This window comes from Bos javanicus, chromosome 13 (assembly GCF_032452875.1).
Source record: "Bos javanicus breed banteng chromosome 13, ARS-OSU_banteng_1.0, whole genome shotgun sequence".
Classification (NCBI taxonomy): Eukaryota; Metazoa; Chordata; class Mammalia; order Artiodactyla; family Bovidae; genus Bos; species Bos javanicus.
In genome coordinates, this window is record NC_083880.1 from 15,538,134 (window position 1) to 15,552,918 (window position 14,785).

Here is a 14,785-nt window from a genome sequence, read left to right on the forward strand (position 1 = left end):
AAAGACAAGCGATTTCCACCACTTCAGTGCCTACAGAGTCTGTAGAGAGACTGGCTGGGGAGGTAGCCAGTTAGGACAGACCAGGACAGACACCTACCCTGAAATGGATATTTCCCAAAGAGACACGCCAATCTTCCCAAAACCATCTTGGAAAAAAAGGAATACATTGAAAAGGCATCTCAAAGAACCCCCGACTGATTCAGCCACTTCGACATGGGTAGTGGATTATTTTATTTTTAAAGCAAAAAAAAATATTTTGTGTGGGCTTTGCATTTCCTTTCATGCCAGCCTCTACACCACACATGCAGCTCAATTTTAGGGGGGCGGCGGGAACGGTGCTCTTCTGTAAGCAGATGAGCAGAGGAAGCAGAGACAGGCACCTGGGGAATCTTTTTCCGTCCTTCCTAACCCCTCTGGCTTCAGATCAATCGGGGAGTAGGTCGTCAGACGCCTTCCTGCCCCTGCCTAGCAATGGGCTCCCAGTAGCCAAAGACACTGCAGGTAACAAGCGCTTCTGATTGTCACTGAACTGCTTCCCCAGGGCGGAGCTCCCCTCTCTACCCAGAAGTCAGGATTCGAGCCCCCTTTGCCACGGAGAGAATGTGTGTCCTGCTTTTGCCAGGGTCCCGCCCCCGGCGAAAAATATACACATACTTTATTTATACATGTCTGTGTCAAGGGCTGTCCTCCGGTGACTGCCTGACCCCCTCCGGTGACTGCCTGACCCCCTCCGAGCTGAGCAGAGGGAGAGAGCCAGGACACAGAGGCCAGGGGGGTCAGAGGAGGGACCTGTTTTGTTTGGGTTTCAGGAGGTTTCGTTTTAGCATTAAACACTAAAGATTTATTCCCTCGCCTTCCATTTGGGCTTGCAAACTGACTAAAGGTTACCGCCAGCACCCACCAATACCCCCGCAGGACAAGCAGGAGATGGGGGTTTGTTTTTGTTTATCTTTTTCCTTCTCCAGCTCTAAGGGGGCCTTTTCAACCAGATCCCACTTGCCCTCTGCTCTGAAGACAGGACCGAGACAAGACACACCTCCTTCTCTCCCCATGGAAGAACTGGGAAGGCGGGCTCTCTCGTCCCTGCCTGGGATTTCAGATTGTGGAGGGGGCTGGGGGGCAAGGGGGAAGGGTCTCTGGGGGAGAGAAGGTTCCTACCTGTGCTGGATCTCGCCTTGGGCCTCGACTTGCACCCGAAGCCGGTGGGGGAGCCCCCAAGGAGGCTGCTGGGCGGGAAGAGTCCAGAGCTGTACTCGGGGACGTATGGTGGGTAGGTGGTGATGGGGTGGTGGGCCGAGGCCGCCGCCCCTCCCAGGGTGGCCATGCTGCCGCGGGGGTGTGCCGACTCCAGCTTCATGCTGTCGGGCAGCGGCACCTGGTACTTGATGCACTCCTTCTCGTCCTGGCGGCCAGAGCCGGCGGAGCCCGGGGTGGACAGGGATGGGTCCGGGGAGACGTCCTTCGGCGGGGTGGGCGGGAAGGTGAAGAGGTGTGGGCTGGAGTGCCCCGCCGACAGGGAGGAGGACGAGGCCGGCGGGTAGACCGACAGGGGCCCCGGGGAGCCGTGGTGGATGGACGTCTTGGAGAAGGGGCTGAGGTTCCAGGGCGAAGCGGTGTGATGGCTGCCCAGGGCTTTGCCACCATCCAGCCAGGGCAGGGATCCGTGCAGCAGAGGTGGCCGGCACACCTGGCTCCCTGTAGGGGAGGGAAGGGGCCAGAGAGAGACACAGGCAGGTGAGAGCAGCCCCCAAAGGCACTGGGGGGCGTTCGCGACCTCCACCCCTGCCCCCGCCCCGGCAGCAGGACAACCTCAACACAGACTGGCCCCAGCAGTACCTGGGCCAGCACACCCCTTTCACCCGTCTCCCACACCAAGGTCCCACCAGATCCAGGGAATCAAGGGCCTGCATCTGATCCTTGAGACCTGCTGCGATGGAGCAAGAAGGGGCCCTAGCTTTCTTGGCCTCTCCAAATACACTTTCTAAATCACAGCCCCGAGGTCCCTCTCTGGAACCTGACTTGATTTATTGGTTTCCTTCAATGACCCAGCGGCCCCTAGCCTAGACCTAATCCCAGGCAGCTTGATAAGAGGGTGGGCTGTGAGGGATGAGGCCTAAAGGGGTGAACCCGGCTGCAGGACCACTCAAAACCAGAAGGACACACGGACCCAGCGGCCCAGGCCCAGAGCAGGAAGGATAAGGCTTGGAAGAGAGGGGAAGGACCGTTTTAGGGTGACTTCCATGTACCCCTACTTCACTGCTGGCCTATAAATGACCAGGCCTGAAATGAGATTTGCAGGAAAATTAATTGCTCAGGCTTTTGGAGAAAGTTTCCAAGGCTAGACCCTGAGATGGCACTTTTGTCTGCCTTTGTCACCCTCCCAAATCCTACTGAAAAAAAAAAAAAAAACAACAGGCCCATCTCAACCCTAAGGTTGTGATTCCACCAGGGTAATATAAGAATTTTCACCTGAGCCCCAGAGACACAAAATTCCAGTTTCTGTGTCTATTTCGCTCACACGCAGTAAACTGAGCCCTCCTTTAAAATACAGAGCCATAAGGCAGCCCTAACTCAGACCAAAAGTCACTCTGAGAGGGGTAAGTCTACACGGCAAGTGCAAATCCACACACTTATTGATCTTTTAATCCAGTACCTGTCTCAGCGTTTGACATTCTATTTAACCATTAAGAACAATACTGAAACTAAAATCTTCAGAGAGAGGAAGGGGAGGGGAGACGAGGGGGAAGGAGAGTTCTCTGAACACTGAGGGTCATGCTTCACATTATGCAGGAAGTCGTATAGTAAATAATATTAAGGCTGCATTTACCTCATTTCCACTTAACTGCTGATGTGCACAGAACGAGGGCAAAGAGCACCCCCTCTGCAGAAACAATTGTTTAAAGCCTGGTGACAGCAGAGTGAGAACGCCGGCTCCCACAGGGGCTCTGTCATCAGCCCCAGCCCTGCGACCTAAGCAGGGGAGCCAGGGCGGATCTCCAGGAGAGCATCGCACAGTTCCTCCACCTAAAATGTTGCTCCTACTTTTTCTTTGGGAACCCACTTACAGGTGGAAAGTGTGAGAGCTTTCCCCCTCAGCGACATAGGGCTGGGTTTCTCTTTACCATTTCAGAATTCCCCCGAACTTCTCAAGATGAAAAGAGAAAGAAAAAAGAAAATACTGGAATTGCATTCATAGAAGGAAACCCTGATGGATCCTAAATCTTCTTTGGGACCCTATGGGTCAGTTGCAGGCAGGAGGAGAGAGAAAGGCAAGAGTTGCCGGGAGCAGGCAAGGAGGCAACCAAAAAGCATAGACGCAGGAAAGTTCTGTGCAGGCGGGAATCTAGGAAATCCCAAACATCTCAAACTTAAAATGGTAGTCTTTCCACCAAAACCTGGTCAAGCACCAGAATCCCCTTCCTCGGAGCCTAGGAGTTAGGAGATATGCCTAAAAACCAAATGCACTAGTTTTAGGGAAAGGCCGAAACACAGCGAGGGGAATAAATACATTCCTTGGGCCCTTTTGGAAATGTGCTGGAGAAACACACCGAGGCACGCCGGCAGAAGCCCCCGAGAGAGAACCAAGGGATAAATGGGGGAGCGAAGCCCCTAGAAAGAACTAAGCCCCAGCCAAGTTTGGCCCGCGCCGGATGCCCGGCCTGGGGAGCGGTGGCCGGCGGAGGCGGAGGTTCGGCTCTCCCGGCGCCCCAGACCTCCCAGGCCCCAAAAGCCGCGGCCGCGCCGGGAGAGAGGGCTGCCGCGCGGCGCCCGCCAGGTGAGCGCCAGGCCCCCGGGCCGCAGCCGCGCAAAGGCGCCTGCTGCGACTGTTTTGAAAAACAGACTCTAGCGACGATCGAGACGCCTTCCTCGCCCATTTCCGGGCCCCAGTTTTTTAAATGGAGCAGCAGCGGCACTTGGGGGGGCTTTGGCCGGCTCTCCCCACCCCCTGGTCCCTCCCTGCCTCCCCGACCCGGGGAGCCGGGACAGCCGGTCGGGGGAGGGGTGGTCCTCGCACTCGGGGCGCACTCACCGTGGTGGGTCGGAGGATACCTCTGCACAGTGGCCCTCACCGAGTTTCCGTAGTAGGACGGGACGTGGTTGCCTTGACCGTCGATGTTAAAAAGTACATCCACCTCCTCGGGCAGAGGGTACTGCGCCGGGTCCATGTAGGAGTGGCCGAGGCCCGGGTGGTGAGTGTCCGGGTGCTGCCCGTTGAGGACCGCGGGGTGGTGATGGCTCACCCAGCGAGGCTGGTCCGCCGTCACCTCCATGGCCCCGGCTGCGCTCGCGCCCTCTCGCCGGGCCCGGAACCCGCGCGCGGAGAGAGAGGGCGGTTGGGGGCTCCGAGGCTCCGCAGGTGCTCCTGCCGTCGGAGGGGCGGGGGTCGTTTAAGGATTTGTTTTCAGTGGGGGAATGGGAAAGCAGGGAAGGAAAGGTGAGTAAGTGAGATTTTTTTAAAAAAATAAATCTTTGCGGGGTAGTTTAGCAAAGAGAAGAAGAGGAAGAAAAAAAAAAGAAAGAAATTCCCAAAATTAGGTACGGGAGGACAAAAACGGGCCAAATTGTAAAAGGGAAGCGAGGACTGGCTAGAATTCTGCAAGTGAGGCTCCTGTTCACCGGGGGCTCCTCGGCGGCTCCAAGACTGAGTCTTTCTGGGCCACCTGCAAAGGAGAGAAGGGGAGACCTGGATGAGATCCTAAGCACTTAGCACCTGAGTTTATGAAGTGGCATCTCCTCCCCTCGAGCCGTCCTGCCCCGCGCCCGCGCCCCCGGGACACGCTAACACGCGCGCACTCGCGCACGCCCCCTCCGGAGCTCGGAAAACCGGGAGGCAGCGAAGGACCCGACGTCTCCCAAGCGCATCCCCAGCTGCCTGGCTCTCCCGGGATCCCGGGACTGACTGAGCGGTTCCCACTTGAACGACAGCTCCCTCCCTCCGGGGACCCAGGTCCCAGGACCGACTTTCCAGCCTCCAGAAACTCCCCGAAAGAGGAGGGTTGAGTTTTCCGTGTTTTAAAGTCCTCCCAAATGGAGAGAGAAAACAAATCAAAGTTTAAAAAAAAAAAAAAAGTCGCCAGTACCAACCTGGGTAGCGAGGAGCAGAGAGGAAGAGAAGGAGGCGTGCGACCGGGAGAGCAGAAACTGCCCGGTCAGATTGCGTGGCTCGCTCTGCCTCGCGCGCTCGCCGTCCCTCTCTCTCTCTTTTCCTCTCTCTCTCCCTATTTTTTTTTTTTTTTTACAGGGAATGCATTCTTTCTGAAAGTATCAAGACGGCGCCAGGCAGCTCAGTGTTCGCAGACAGCTGTGGCGCGACGGAACTTAAGGAGGTTCTAGTGTCATCCGCGCCGCCGGGGGAGGAGCCTGGCGCTGGCGAGGAGGGGACAGGATCCCAGCACAAGGAAACTGCAACCCAAACCCGCTCAGGACTTCACCCCCCCACCCCCACCTCTCCTCCCGCCCCTCCACTGACCGGAAAGGGGCGCCGCGGAGGGCAGCCCGGGCGGAGGGGCAGCGGGGAGGGTGGGCTAGGCGCGCCACGGGCTTCGGGGCGGAGGGGGCGGGCAGGAGGGAATACGCGCTCTGGCCCTTTAAATGTGGCTCCGGCTCCTGCCAATTCATTCCGGCTCGATGGATTATTCCGTACCGGGGACACCGGTCTGCCCCATTCATGAAGTTTATTCTACAGACGGCCCTTCTTTTTCAGACTTTTTAAATGAGCAAACATTTTTTTTGCATTCATTCCAAGGTATTGGGTCGTTTATTGATGTGAGGTCTCTGCAAGTAAAAGTGGTCAGGAAAAAAAAAATGTAATGTCAGAATACATGGAGATATGCGTCTCTTGAGAACTGCCTAAGAAATTGAGGAACTGGGGGAGAGTTGGGGGGGCAAGGGAGGGTCGGGGGCGGGGCGGAATGTGACTTTGATTGAAATGTCGGTGGCAACTTTTTGGTGGTCGTGGTCTACATTCTCCCAGCCTCTGGCGTTCACAAGCCCCTGGCAAGAATGTCTCAGCTGTTGCAGCTGTCCCTTCCAGACCTAATATTCGTAATCAATGCGTGCTTTTGACCAGAGTGACAGTAGTGATGGATGAAAAGGGGGGGAGGTGAGAATCTCTGGTTCCCCAAGCACTCGGGTCTTTGCTCCGGTTACCCAACTTGTTCCCTCTTCCCCGCCCAGAGCCCTAGTTACTCCCGCTCCCGGCGTTTTTCCCCAGCCCCCTCCTGCGGCCCCCACCCGGGCCGCCGGGCAGGACTGCGGCGACCTCCCCGGGGCCCCGCAGCTCGCGGGACTAGCTGGGTCCGGCCTCGCAGCCTCGGGCGGAGGCAGCAGAGATCAGAGACAGCCCGGCGAAGGGGCGGGGCGCCCGGGGCGGGGCCGAGAAGGGGCCAATCAGCGCGCGAGGCTGCGGCGCGGCCGCGATTGGACGGCCCCGCGGGCTGCAACCTCCCTGGCCGGTCTCGGTGCTTTGAGCCACTGCATCCCCTAGCGGCGCTCAGGCTGCTGCAGCCGTCTGGCCCCAGAAAGCCGCCCGGGTGTGCTAGAGTCGGGCGGGAAGCGAAGTCTCAAGGTTCCACCCGCGGCTCCCCTCAGGGCAATGTGTGCAAGGAGAGAGCGTGGGTTCTCCCTCAGGCTTTGCCACGGACGGTACTGACAGTTTGATTTGGGGTTCAATTGGAAGGCATTATTCCCTCTTCGCTTCTCTACCCCACCCCGTGACAATTCCCTACAAATACACCTTAAAAAAGTCAACATAGAAGAGACCATCCCTTAAAGTGCTAGAGGATTCCTTCCTTGAGGTGAAAGAAAACCACCCATATTCAACCTTAACTCGGTGTGTGTATGGAGCGGGGGTGGGGGTGGGGGGGGCTGTCCTGCTTTAATATACAATCCTCGTAGAAAGACTAACAAATTTCATTTGGAAGAAATAGTGGAAACGTGGCTCTTCCTGACGTGGAAGTTTTCTTGAGTCTCCATTTTCTTAAAGCTGACGTTTGTTAGATGTTTGTTAGAAACATCAGCTTGAGTTTCTAGACACGAAACGGTAAGAAAGTCCCTAAATTAACCCCCCTCCCCATGTTTCTCCTGAGCCCACTTAGTCCCTGCTTATTAGGGTGGCCCAGTAAAGGAGCATCGATTTTCCTTCATTCTGACCACGTCTCTCTAGGGCCAGTCAAGCTGCCAGCCTCTCCTGCTCACCGCGCTCTCCAAACCTTTTAATTATTTAGCTTCTGTCTAACATCCACCGGAAACCGCTCCATAAACAAGGACAACGGACTCATACACATTGTTGCTAAAAGTCCCGAGATTCAGCTTAAGGATGGCTGCAGAGGCGGAAAAAAAGAAAAGAAAAGGGCATCTTTGCGCGTTGATCTAGGACCCGCCGACACTAGCCGGACCCCAGTTCAAAGCTACGCGGAAAATACCAAACGGAGCTCTTTGGTCCTCTGCGCCAAGACCTGAAAGTCCAGGAAATAAAAGGGACCCATCCTCGGAAAGAGACGCTGCTGACGCCAGGACTTGAAAACGTTAACTTCAGAGGCTAAAGCCGATTTTAAAAGACAAAGAGAAAATATCCCTGAGAAGGAGGCCTTCCGGTGTAGTGGCGCCTCTGATAATGCTCAAACTTTGGGGGGAGGTATTATTCATTTTAATTAAATCACGAGCACCAAGTCTGGCTGCACTGACCTGAAGAGCCACCCCCAACCCTTGGAAAAATAAAAGATCTCGAAGGCCCCTTCTTGGTCTGGGTGGTTTGGGGCTGGCAGAGAGGAGTGGGGGCCTGCGGCTGGGTGCCCAGTGTAATGGAGCCAGCCTGTAGGGGGTATTTAACATTTAATTCCCAGCCGGTCCGCCCCTGTTCCCGGACTGACAGTGGGTAATTGGGAAAGAGGACGTTGCTCTTTTGATGGCCCGCGCCGGCCAGTCTCGCCGACGCCACACTGGGTTTGACGTCACGGGCCCAACCCCAGAGCCCTGAGTACAGAGCTGGGGGGAGGGAAAAGGAGAGGAGGGGTCTACCGAGCGGGGAGGGCCGAGGTCGGCCCCGGGACCCACGCGGAAGGAAGGGGGAAGGGAGCAAGGCGGGAGAGAGGCTGCGGCGCGTGGCCTGAGGCGGAGAGCCGGGCTGCGGGAGTCTAGGCCAGGCCCGGCGCCTGCCTGACCTGCCTCGCGGGCAAATGCAGGCCGGGCTTCCTCCTCTGAGGGCGGACGGGGGGAGCGTGGGGGCTCGAGGCCCGGTGAAGGGAAGAAAAGGTGGTACTGAGCCCCCCTCTGCCCTAGCCCGCAAAGCTAATCCCAGCCTCCTGCGGAAACGCCTCAGCGCCCTCCTGCAGATCTGAAGCCCCCCCTGCCCCCTCTCCCGGGCTCCTATCCAGGACCCCGGCCCGGGCCGGTCTAGAGAGCCCCCGTCCCTCCTCTCCTCCCCGGGAGCGGCCGGCGGAGCTCGGGTCAGGGAAGCGAGGTGGAGACCTAGAAGGATGCTGCCGCCGCCGCCGCCGCCGCAGCAGCAGGGCCCTGGGCTCCTGCAGAGCGCTAGGCCTCCCTCTCCAGTGCAAGGGGCTGGCCGATGTCTGGATGCCTGGGACCCCTAGGGCGAGCATCCCGAAGCCGAGACGGCGACCGCGCGTCTACCGTCCATCCCCGGTCGCCCGGAACCGGTACCCGGGCTGAGCGTGGGGCGGCGGGAGCCGGTTGGCCTATCTGAAACGCCAGGCCTCGAGGCGGCTGCTTCAGGCGTCAAGTTGAGCGGGGTGTGTGTGCCCTCTTGGGGAAAGGGTAAGAAATGGAGCCTTCCTTTCTCTCCTCGGTCGGGGTAAGCTGGGACCCCCCCCCCCCCCACCACCACACACACACACACACTCCCAAACACATGCCCTCCAGCTGAGGTCCCTCCCACCCGCCCTCCTGGGAGCTCAGACGCTCTCATCGGATCCAAGTGGGGAACCCAATCCCGCAAAGGAGCCAGAGCCCGTAGCGTAGAGAGGAGGAGCGTGCCCCCCGCCCCAGGCTCACCCCTGGGGTCGCAGGACCCAGAAAGCGGAGATCCACGTGGCCAGCGTCACCCACCCGAGCCTGGCGACAGGCGCGTCCAGGCGAGCTCCGCGGGGCCGAGGTGTCTGGAGAGCGGCCCCGGGCGCCCGCGCGCGGCCCACCGAGGGTAACCAGAAAAGCCAGCCTCGGGGTCGAAGTCATAAAGTTACTAATCCTGTGCAGGGGGAGTGAGCGTGCCTCGGGCCGCCTGGGGCGGTCATTTGAGCGTGTTTACTTAAGGACTTTGCAAGCGGAGCGCGCGCGATATAGTCGGATTTCCAGCGAGGCAGCAAATATTTGCAAGCGAGAGAAAGAAGCGGAGCCCGGCCGCGCCGCTGCGTCCCTCCCCCCGGAGCCGCGGCGCCGGCTTGGGCGGACCCGGCCGCGCCGCTGAAGACAGAAATGAAGCCGGGAACCTGCGGGGCTGGGGGGCAGGGAGGGCGCAGAGCCACAGCAAAGGCCAAAAACTGCTGTGCGGCCCCTAGGCCCTGGCGAGCTGGGGCTGGGGGAGGAGAAGTCCCTTCCAGCTCGATCAATCTTCCTGGGCTGCGATCGGTCAATAAAAATGGTGTGAACCGACCGCGATCGTTGTGCGTCTGGGGAGGAAGTGGAGGCCAGAGGTGCCGAGGCTGGCGCCAGCGCCCCTCACCAGTCCCGTTCGCGCCCAGGCGGTCTGCAAGCCCCAGGCCGGTGGCCAGTTCGTCGCCGGGAGCCCAGCGCGGTCCGGCAAGGCCTTTAATTGGGTGTCTCCATTTTTATAGTGGCCATTGTTGGAGCAATTAGCGAGAGACAATAAGCGCCAAGAGGCGTTTAATTCGATTCCGTGCGCCGGCTGCGGCGCTCTGGAAGAAGTGGCTGGCCCTGGAGGGAAGATCTGGTTAAGTGCCGGCTCCCTGCCTTGCCAGTCTAGTCTTAGATGTGGGAGTTCTCCAGGGGCAAGTTGAAAGCGGAGTGAGAGCTTTCACCCTAGTCCTGGACTGGGAGGATCCCGTCCCGGGTCTCGCTAGCCCCGCGGGGCGCCCACGGAACCGCCGCGCCTACAGGCAGCACGCGTCCGGCTTGGGTCCCCGATTACCTGTTAGAGGGAGAAAAGCAAACAGGACAGGGACGTGGAAAACGGCCTCCTTCCTTCTTAGCCCTCGGACCCCCATCTCGATCACCCGAACCATCCCAGTTTCCTTCCCAATCGGGGGATGAGGGGCAAAGGAGAGAACCCCCTCCTCGCGCGTACACACCTCGCTCTTCACCGAGCACGCCTCGCCACCCCCTTCCCTGCCTCTGCCCTCGGATTAGGTTACCGTGGCCGAGCGAGGATTTCTACTGGATACGAGAATAGCACAGGTAAAGCTGTATAAACAGCTCGCCGGCTGCCGGGCGAGAGGGTTACGCGGGGGACACGGCTCAAGGCGCCACCGCCAGGCCCGGCTGCGCGAGCGAAACGGCGGGGGAGCCCGCTCGGGCGCCGCGTCCGAGACAGCGCAGGCTAAACACATATTACACGACATCTCTGCAGCTCTGCCGCCTCTCAAGCCCCCTTTCTCTTTCCCGCATGAACTGAAATGCAGAAAGTGGACAGTGGGGTCACAGGATGATGGAGAGAAGCAGGCGGTGGGCAGTGCTGACGGTGCTGTTCAAATGAAATACAGCTAGCCAGCAGGGACGCAGAATAAAGGGGATCCCAAAATAGACTGGCAAAGGAAAGATGCTAGAAGTAGAAGCAGCAAGGGGGAAACCCGCGAGAACGCAGGCGAAAAGCGCTCGCGGCTCGCGCATTGCTTCTCCCGGCTCCAACGCCCACCCGCCCAGGCCCAGGAAGCCCAGGAAAATTGAGCCAGCGCTTTGGGGATGGTATGTGGCTTAGATTTACTTTTTTTTTTTTCCTCGCTTATTCATCTATCACCGTTTAAAACTCGAAGGAAACCCGCCTGGGCCAGAACGGGCTACCAGAGAAGTCCGAGAGGAGATAAGCCAGAAGATTACCCGCCCCCCCAGAACCCGCCCCCAGCGCCAGGCCGGGCCCTCCAGCTTCGAGGGATCCTGGCCCTCCTTGTGAAGCTATGCTTTTCTCCCCGGTTGAGAAAAACCCTGATGGTAGCTAGATAAAAATTGGGTGGGTAGGGGTGTAGAGGAAAGGGGGGGAGGGGGAGGAGAGGGGATTTCTCTTTTCGAGTTTACCAGTGCACATGTCAGAGGGGTTGGCCGGGGGGGAGCCCCCGGGCTGGATGGGTGAGAAAGATTTCCCCTTGATGGGGTGGATCGAAAGGCCTGCGAGTCACCCTGCAGGAAGGGGACACCTCCGACCTCTCCCTCCCTCCTGGCTTTAGGGGCCTAGAAGACAGGTGGAACCAAGAGAGAAGGGAAAGGATGGGGGGTGCTCCAGCAGGTCCCCGCGGTGTGTCCGCAGGCACAGGCCGCGTGTCCCACCCAGCAACACCAGTGACTTCCTAAAGCGGCCCGCAGCGCCTAAACCCAAGCTCTCACGATGTGGTGTCCTCGGGTCATGGCTGAAGCCTTCGAGACACCCAGGAAAGGGAGCAGCCGCCCCGCAGGCGAAGAAGGAGTCAGCATGAGGGATCCACCCACGTCAACTCCAGGCCCTCGTATTTGGGGGGCGCCGGCCCCATCTCCCTTCGCCTCCCAGTGTCCCCCGCTCTGTCGCAGCTGCCTCACCGCCCCGCACCTTTAGAAGCCCGGGGCCAGCCCCGAACCCGGCGCTAGCCGTGGCCAACTCTCCTCTGACCACTTCATTTTGACATTTCAGGAAGAGGAGGGCTTTCTCCTGGGGCTGCTGTGTTTTTTACTTTTCTAGAGTTGCCAGAAAACTGGGATGTTGATGGCTGAACAATGACAGTGCGCTTTGAGGGCTGGGGACGTCATGACCCGGACAGGGAAATGGAGAAAGGTAATCTGTGCCGACCAGGAGTCAGCAGAGGCGAGCTTCTAAACGCACCAAGTGTCCGCGTCTTCCTTGGACACGCTAGAGACCTCCGGGTAAAATCTGGGGGGCTCCCCGGCTCTCAGGGGTTCACACTTCGCCCAGCCCCCGCCTCTCCCCTCCAGGCCCGGCTTGCGCTCGGCTCTCCGCTGCCTGCCACCTCGCGGACCTCAAGCAATTTGTTATATAAAACAAAACTGCAACCGCACACGTGTACCAGCACACCCGCAGCGACGGACACCCAGGGAGAACTCCGCTCCAGCGCCTTGGGCCACGTTTCTTTCTGGTCCTTCCAACAGCCGCATCCCTGCCACCACCTCTAGTCCCAGCTGCCCGAAGCAAAAAGGGAGATTCGGACTTCAAATCTGGGGCTCCCTTGGCCCGCTCCCTGCAGTGGGTAAAGCAATCTCTAGTTACTCCCACCATTAAGAAAAAGAGTTGATCAGAAATATTTGGTCCGCACACAAAGACGTACCACAAAAGGAATGCACTTTTCTGCGCGAAAGCCTTCGGACTAGGAGTCCACACCTGAACGCAGCCCAGAAATGGTTAGAGTAGCCTGCTGCGGGACAGTGCTGGGCCTTCGGACTCAGCCCCACGGCCTTCTCAGGACCTCCCGCGGTTCCCGGCTTGTACTGCCTTAACCTCCGAGAAAGCGGCTCTCAGCCACCCGGCTCCCTGCCGCATTCCCGACCTCTCTGGGTGGCCCTGCGCTGCTGGGGTCGCCTTAGAGAGGCTCCGCTGATGCGCCCTAGAGGCGCCCACTCCCCTTTCTTTACTGCGCCCCCGGACTCACCCACACCTCATATATCGTTGGCAAAAGGCAGGATGGCCACATCAAATAAAGCAAAAGGCAGCTTCCCAGTCTCCGGCTTTTGGCAGGAAAAGACCAACCCCAATTCTGATTCCCCAGGACTGGTGGGGATTCTAGTGTAGATGGGAGGATGCGCATGGAGGGGCGGGGTGCGGTTCGGGGCTTGTGTCCAGAGAGCCATTCAGCCAGATTCTCAGACCCCAGCTGACTTCTCCAGCTAGGAACCTGAGGCCTGGCGGGACAACGCTGAGGGCTGGGCCTCCTGCCTGGCCCCAGGAAATTGGTACGGGGGCCCCTAAGACCCTACACCCACCTGGGTCTTGATTTGTCTGCCCTGGGCGCTGAATCCCACCCCAGATTCAGATGGGCAGCAAACAATTCATTTCCTCAGGATCACACATTTTAAAGGTTTAATGGTGAGCCTACTCCCCATGACCAACCATTTGGTCCTGCAAGCATCTCCTAACCAGGACCCTTCCTGGGTTGACTCTACCAGCCTGGCTGGTACCCCACTACCTCAAACCTGTCATGCAACCGACAGCCGCCCTCCCCGCACCTTTTCTGCCACAAGCACTAAGGGATGAAAGGGCTACAAATGTTACTTTATTATTATTTGTCCCTTTAAAGTTCCTCAACCCCCACCTAGAACCCCAGCACTCGAGTGAATGTGGGTGATGCAAGAAGACAAAAAGCACAGGGGAACTGGGAACCCAGCGGAGCGGAGATCCTGAAGGTTAGACTCCTTTCCATCCCTGCTCAGGACAGACTTACCCATGTCCACTTCCCAAGCACCCCCACAGTGTCTGAGAGGAAAGAAAGGTGAATAAAAGCAACTCTTGTGCTTAGATACTCTCCTGTTCAGATACTTTCTGAGAATGCAACTTCCCTTGCATTGTAACGTTATCTGTCTTCACTGGGAACTGCTTCCCAATGAGTGACTTCTTGGAGGTCTGCTGGTCCAATGTCCCTGGAGAAAGTAGAATCCTAGTTCCCTCTGCCCCTGCCATTCCCCAGTTCCCTAGCACCCTCTCCCAGGCTTCGGTTTTCTCACCCACCTTAGGGTGCTTCTGGAATCAAAGGTGCCTGCCAGCCACTAGCTCCCCAGGGGATGTCAGATGCTCACACATCTGGGTTCCAACTTTCAACCCACAGCCACAGCTGTTTCTTTAATTGTATTCAGAGACAATGAGCCTAATCAGGCACTTGTGGGCAGAGGGAAATAAACATGAAATTGACACTCCACAGCCACCTTGGGGAGAAGGCTGAGCTGCTCATTCAGACTGGTTCTTTCCTCAACCCTCTGCCCTCCCTGAAGAGGAAAATATATCCAGCCCTTCCCGAGCCTTACCATCCTCTCCTATTTTTCTGTTTAATTTTTTCTCCACATGCCTAGTTCTACTGGCTCTTTCCTCCAAACATGGACAGGCACACATGCACACACCACACTCTCCCAAGGTCATTGCAGAAAGTCAAAGATTTCCAGGGACCAGAAAGAACAAGGACTGGGGTCTAGTTCATTTTCTTCAAGGGGCAGCTGTTCTTCTGGAGCGGAGACCGCCTGTTAATTCTCTCCACGTGAAGCAGGGAAAGCCCATGCAGAGCAAAAGACAGAAGATAGTGATATTCACTAACCTGGGTAGCTTGCTCTCGGCCGCCAGCTGTTTATTTTTTATTTTTTTATTTTTCCTGACTTGCTGGAGATCTGAAGGCAGAAATGACAGGCAGACCTGACCACTGTTGTCGCTGCCGCGGTCCTCGCCGCCCCAGCTGCTTACGGCATCTCACGCAGGCTTCCAGCGAGAACTAAAACCAGGGTGATGTGCATCCTTCCTAGGAACCCTCCTCCCCCGCCTCCTGCTCACTGTAGAGAGCAGAGCTCTTCCGGGTTGCGAAGAGGGAAAGGGAGGGAGGGAGGGAGAGAGGCTGAGGGAGGAATGAATTTCACCCCCCTTCTGCAAACAGGCACACCGCACATCAGGAGTAAGTGACACCGGCAGAGCTGGGGG

The 14,785-nt window shown here is 58.0% G+C and overlaps 1 protein-coding gene across 4 annotated transcripts in view; it reads right to left on the reverse strand.

Moving 5' to 3' along the window:
- GATA3 (GATA binding protein 3) overlaps window positions 1-14,579 on the reverse strand; it is a 30,569-nt gene extending 15,990 nt beyond the window's left edge. The window contains exons 1-3 of one of the 4 annotated variants that reach the window (XM_061435735.1): window positions 14,412-14,579; window positions 4,031-4,661; window positions 1,159-1,695 (exon numbers count right to left, since the gene is read on the reverse strand). In XM_061435735.1, coding sequence (XP_061291719.1) covers window positions 1,159-1,695; window positions 4,031-4,271 — 778 coding nt within the window. In that variant the 5' untranslated portion in view covers window positions 4,272-4,661; window positions 14,412-14,579. Of the gene's footprint in view, window positions 1-1,158; window positions 1,696-4,030; window positions 4,662-5,085; window positions 5,337-5,470; window positions 5,494-14,411 lie in introns of those variants that run through there. The other 3 variants (XM_061435736.1, XM_061435733.1, XM_061435737.1) reach the window with 3 other exon arrangements.
- Between the last annotated feature and the right edge of the window lie 206 nt (window positions 14,580-14,785).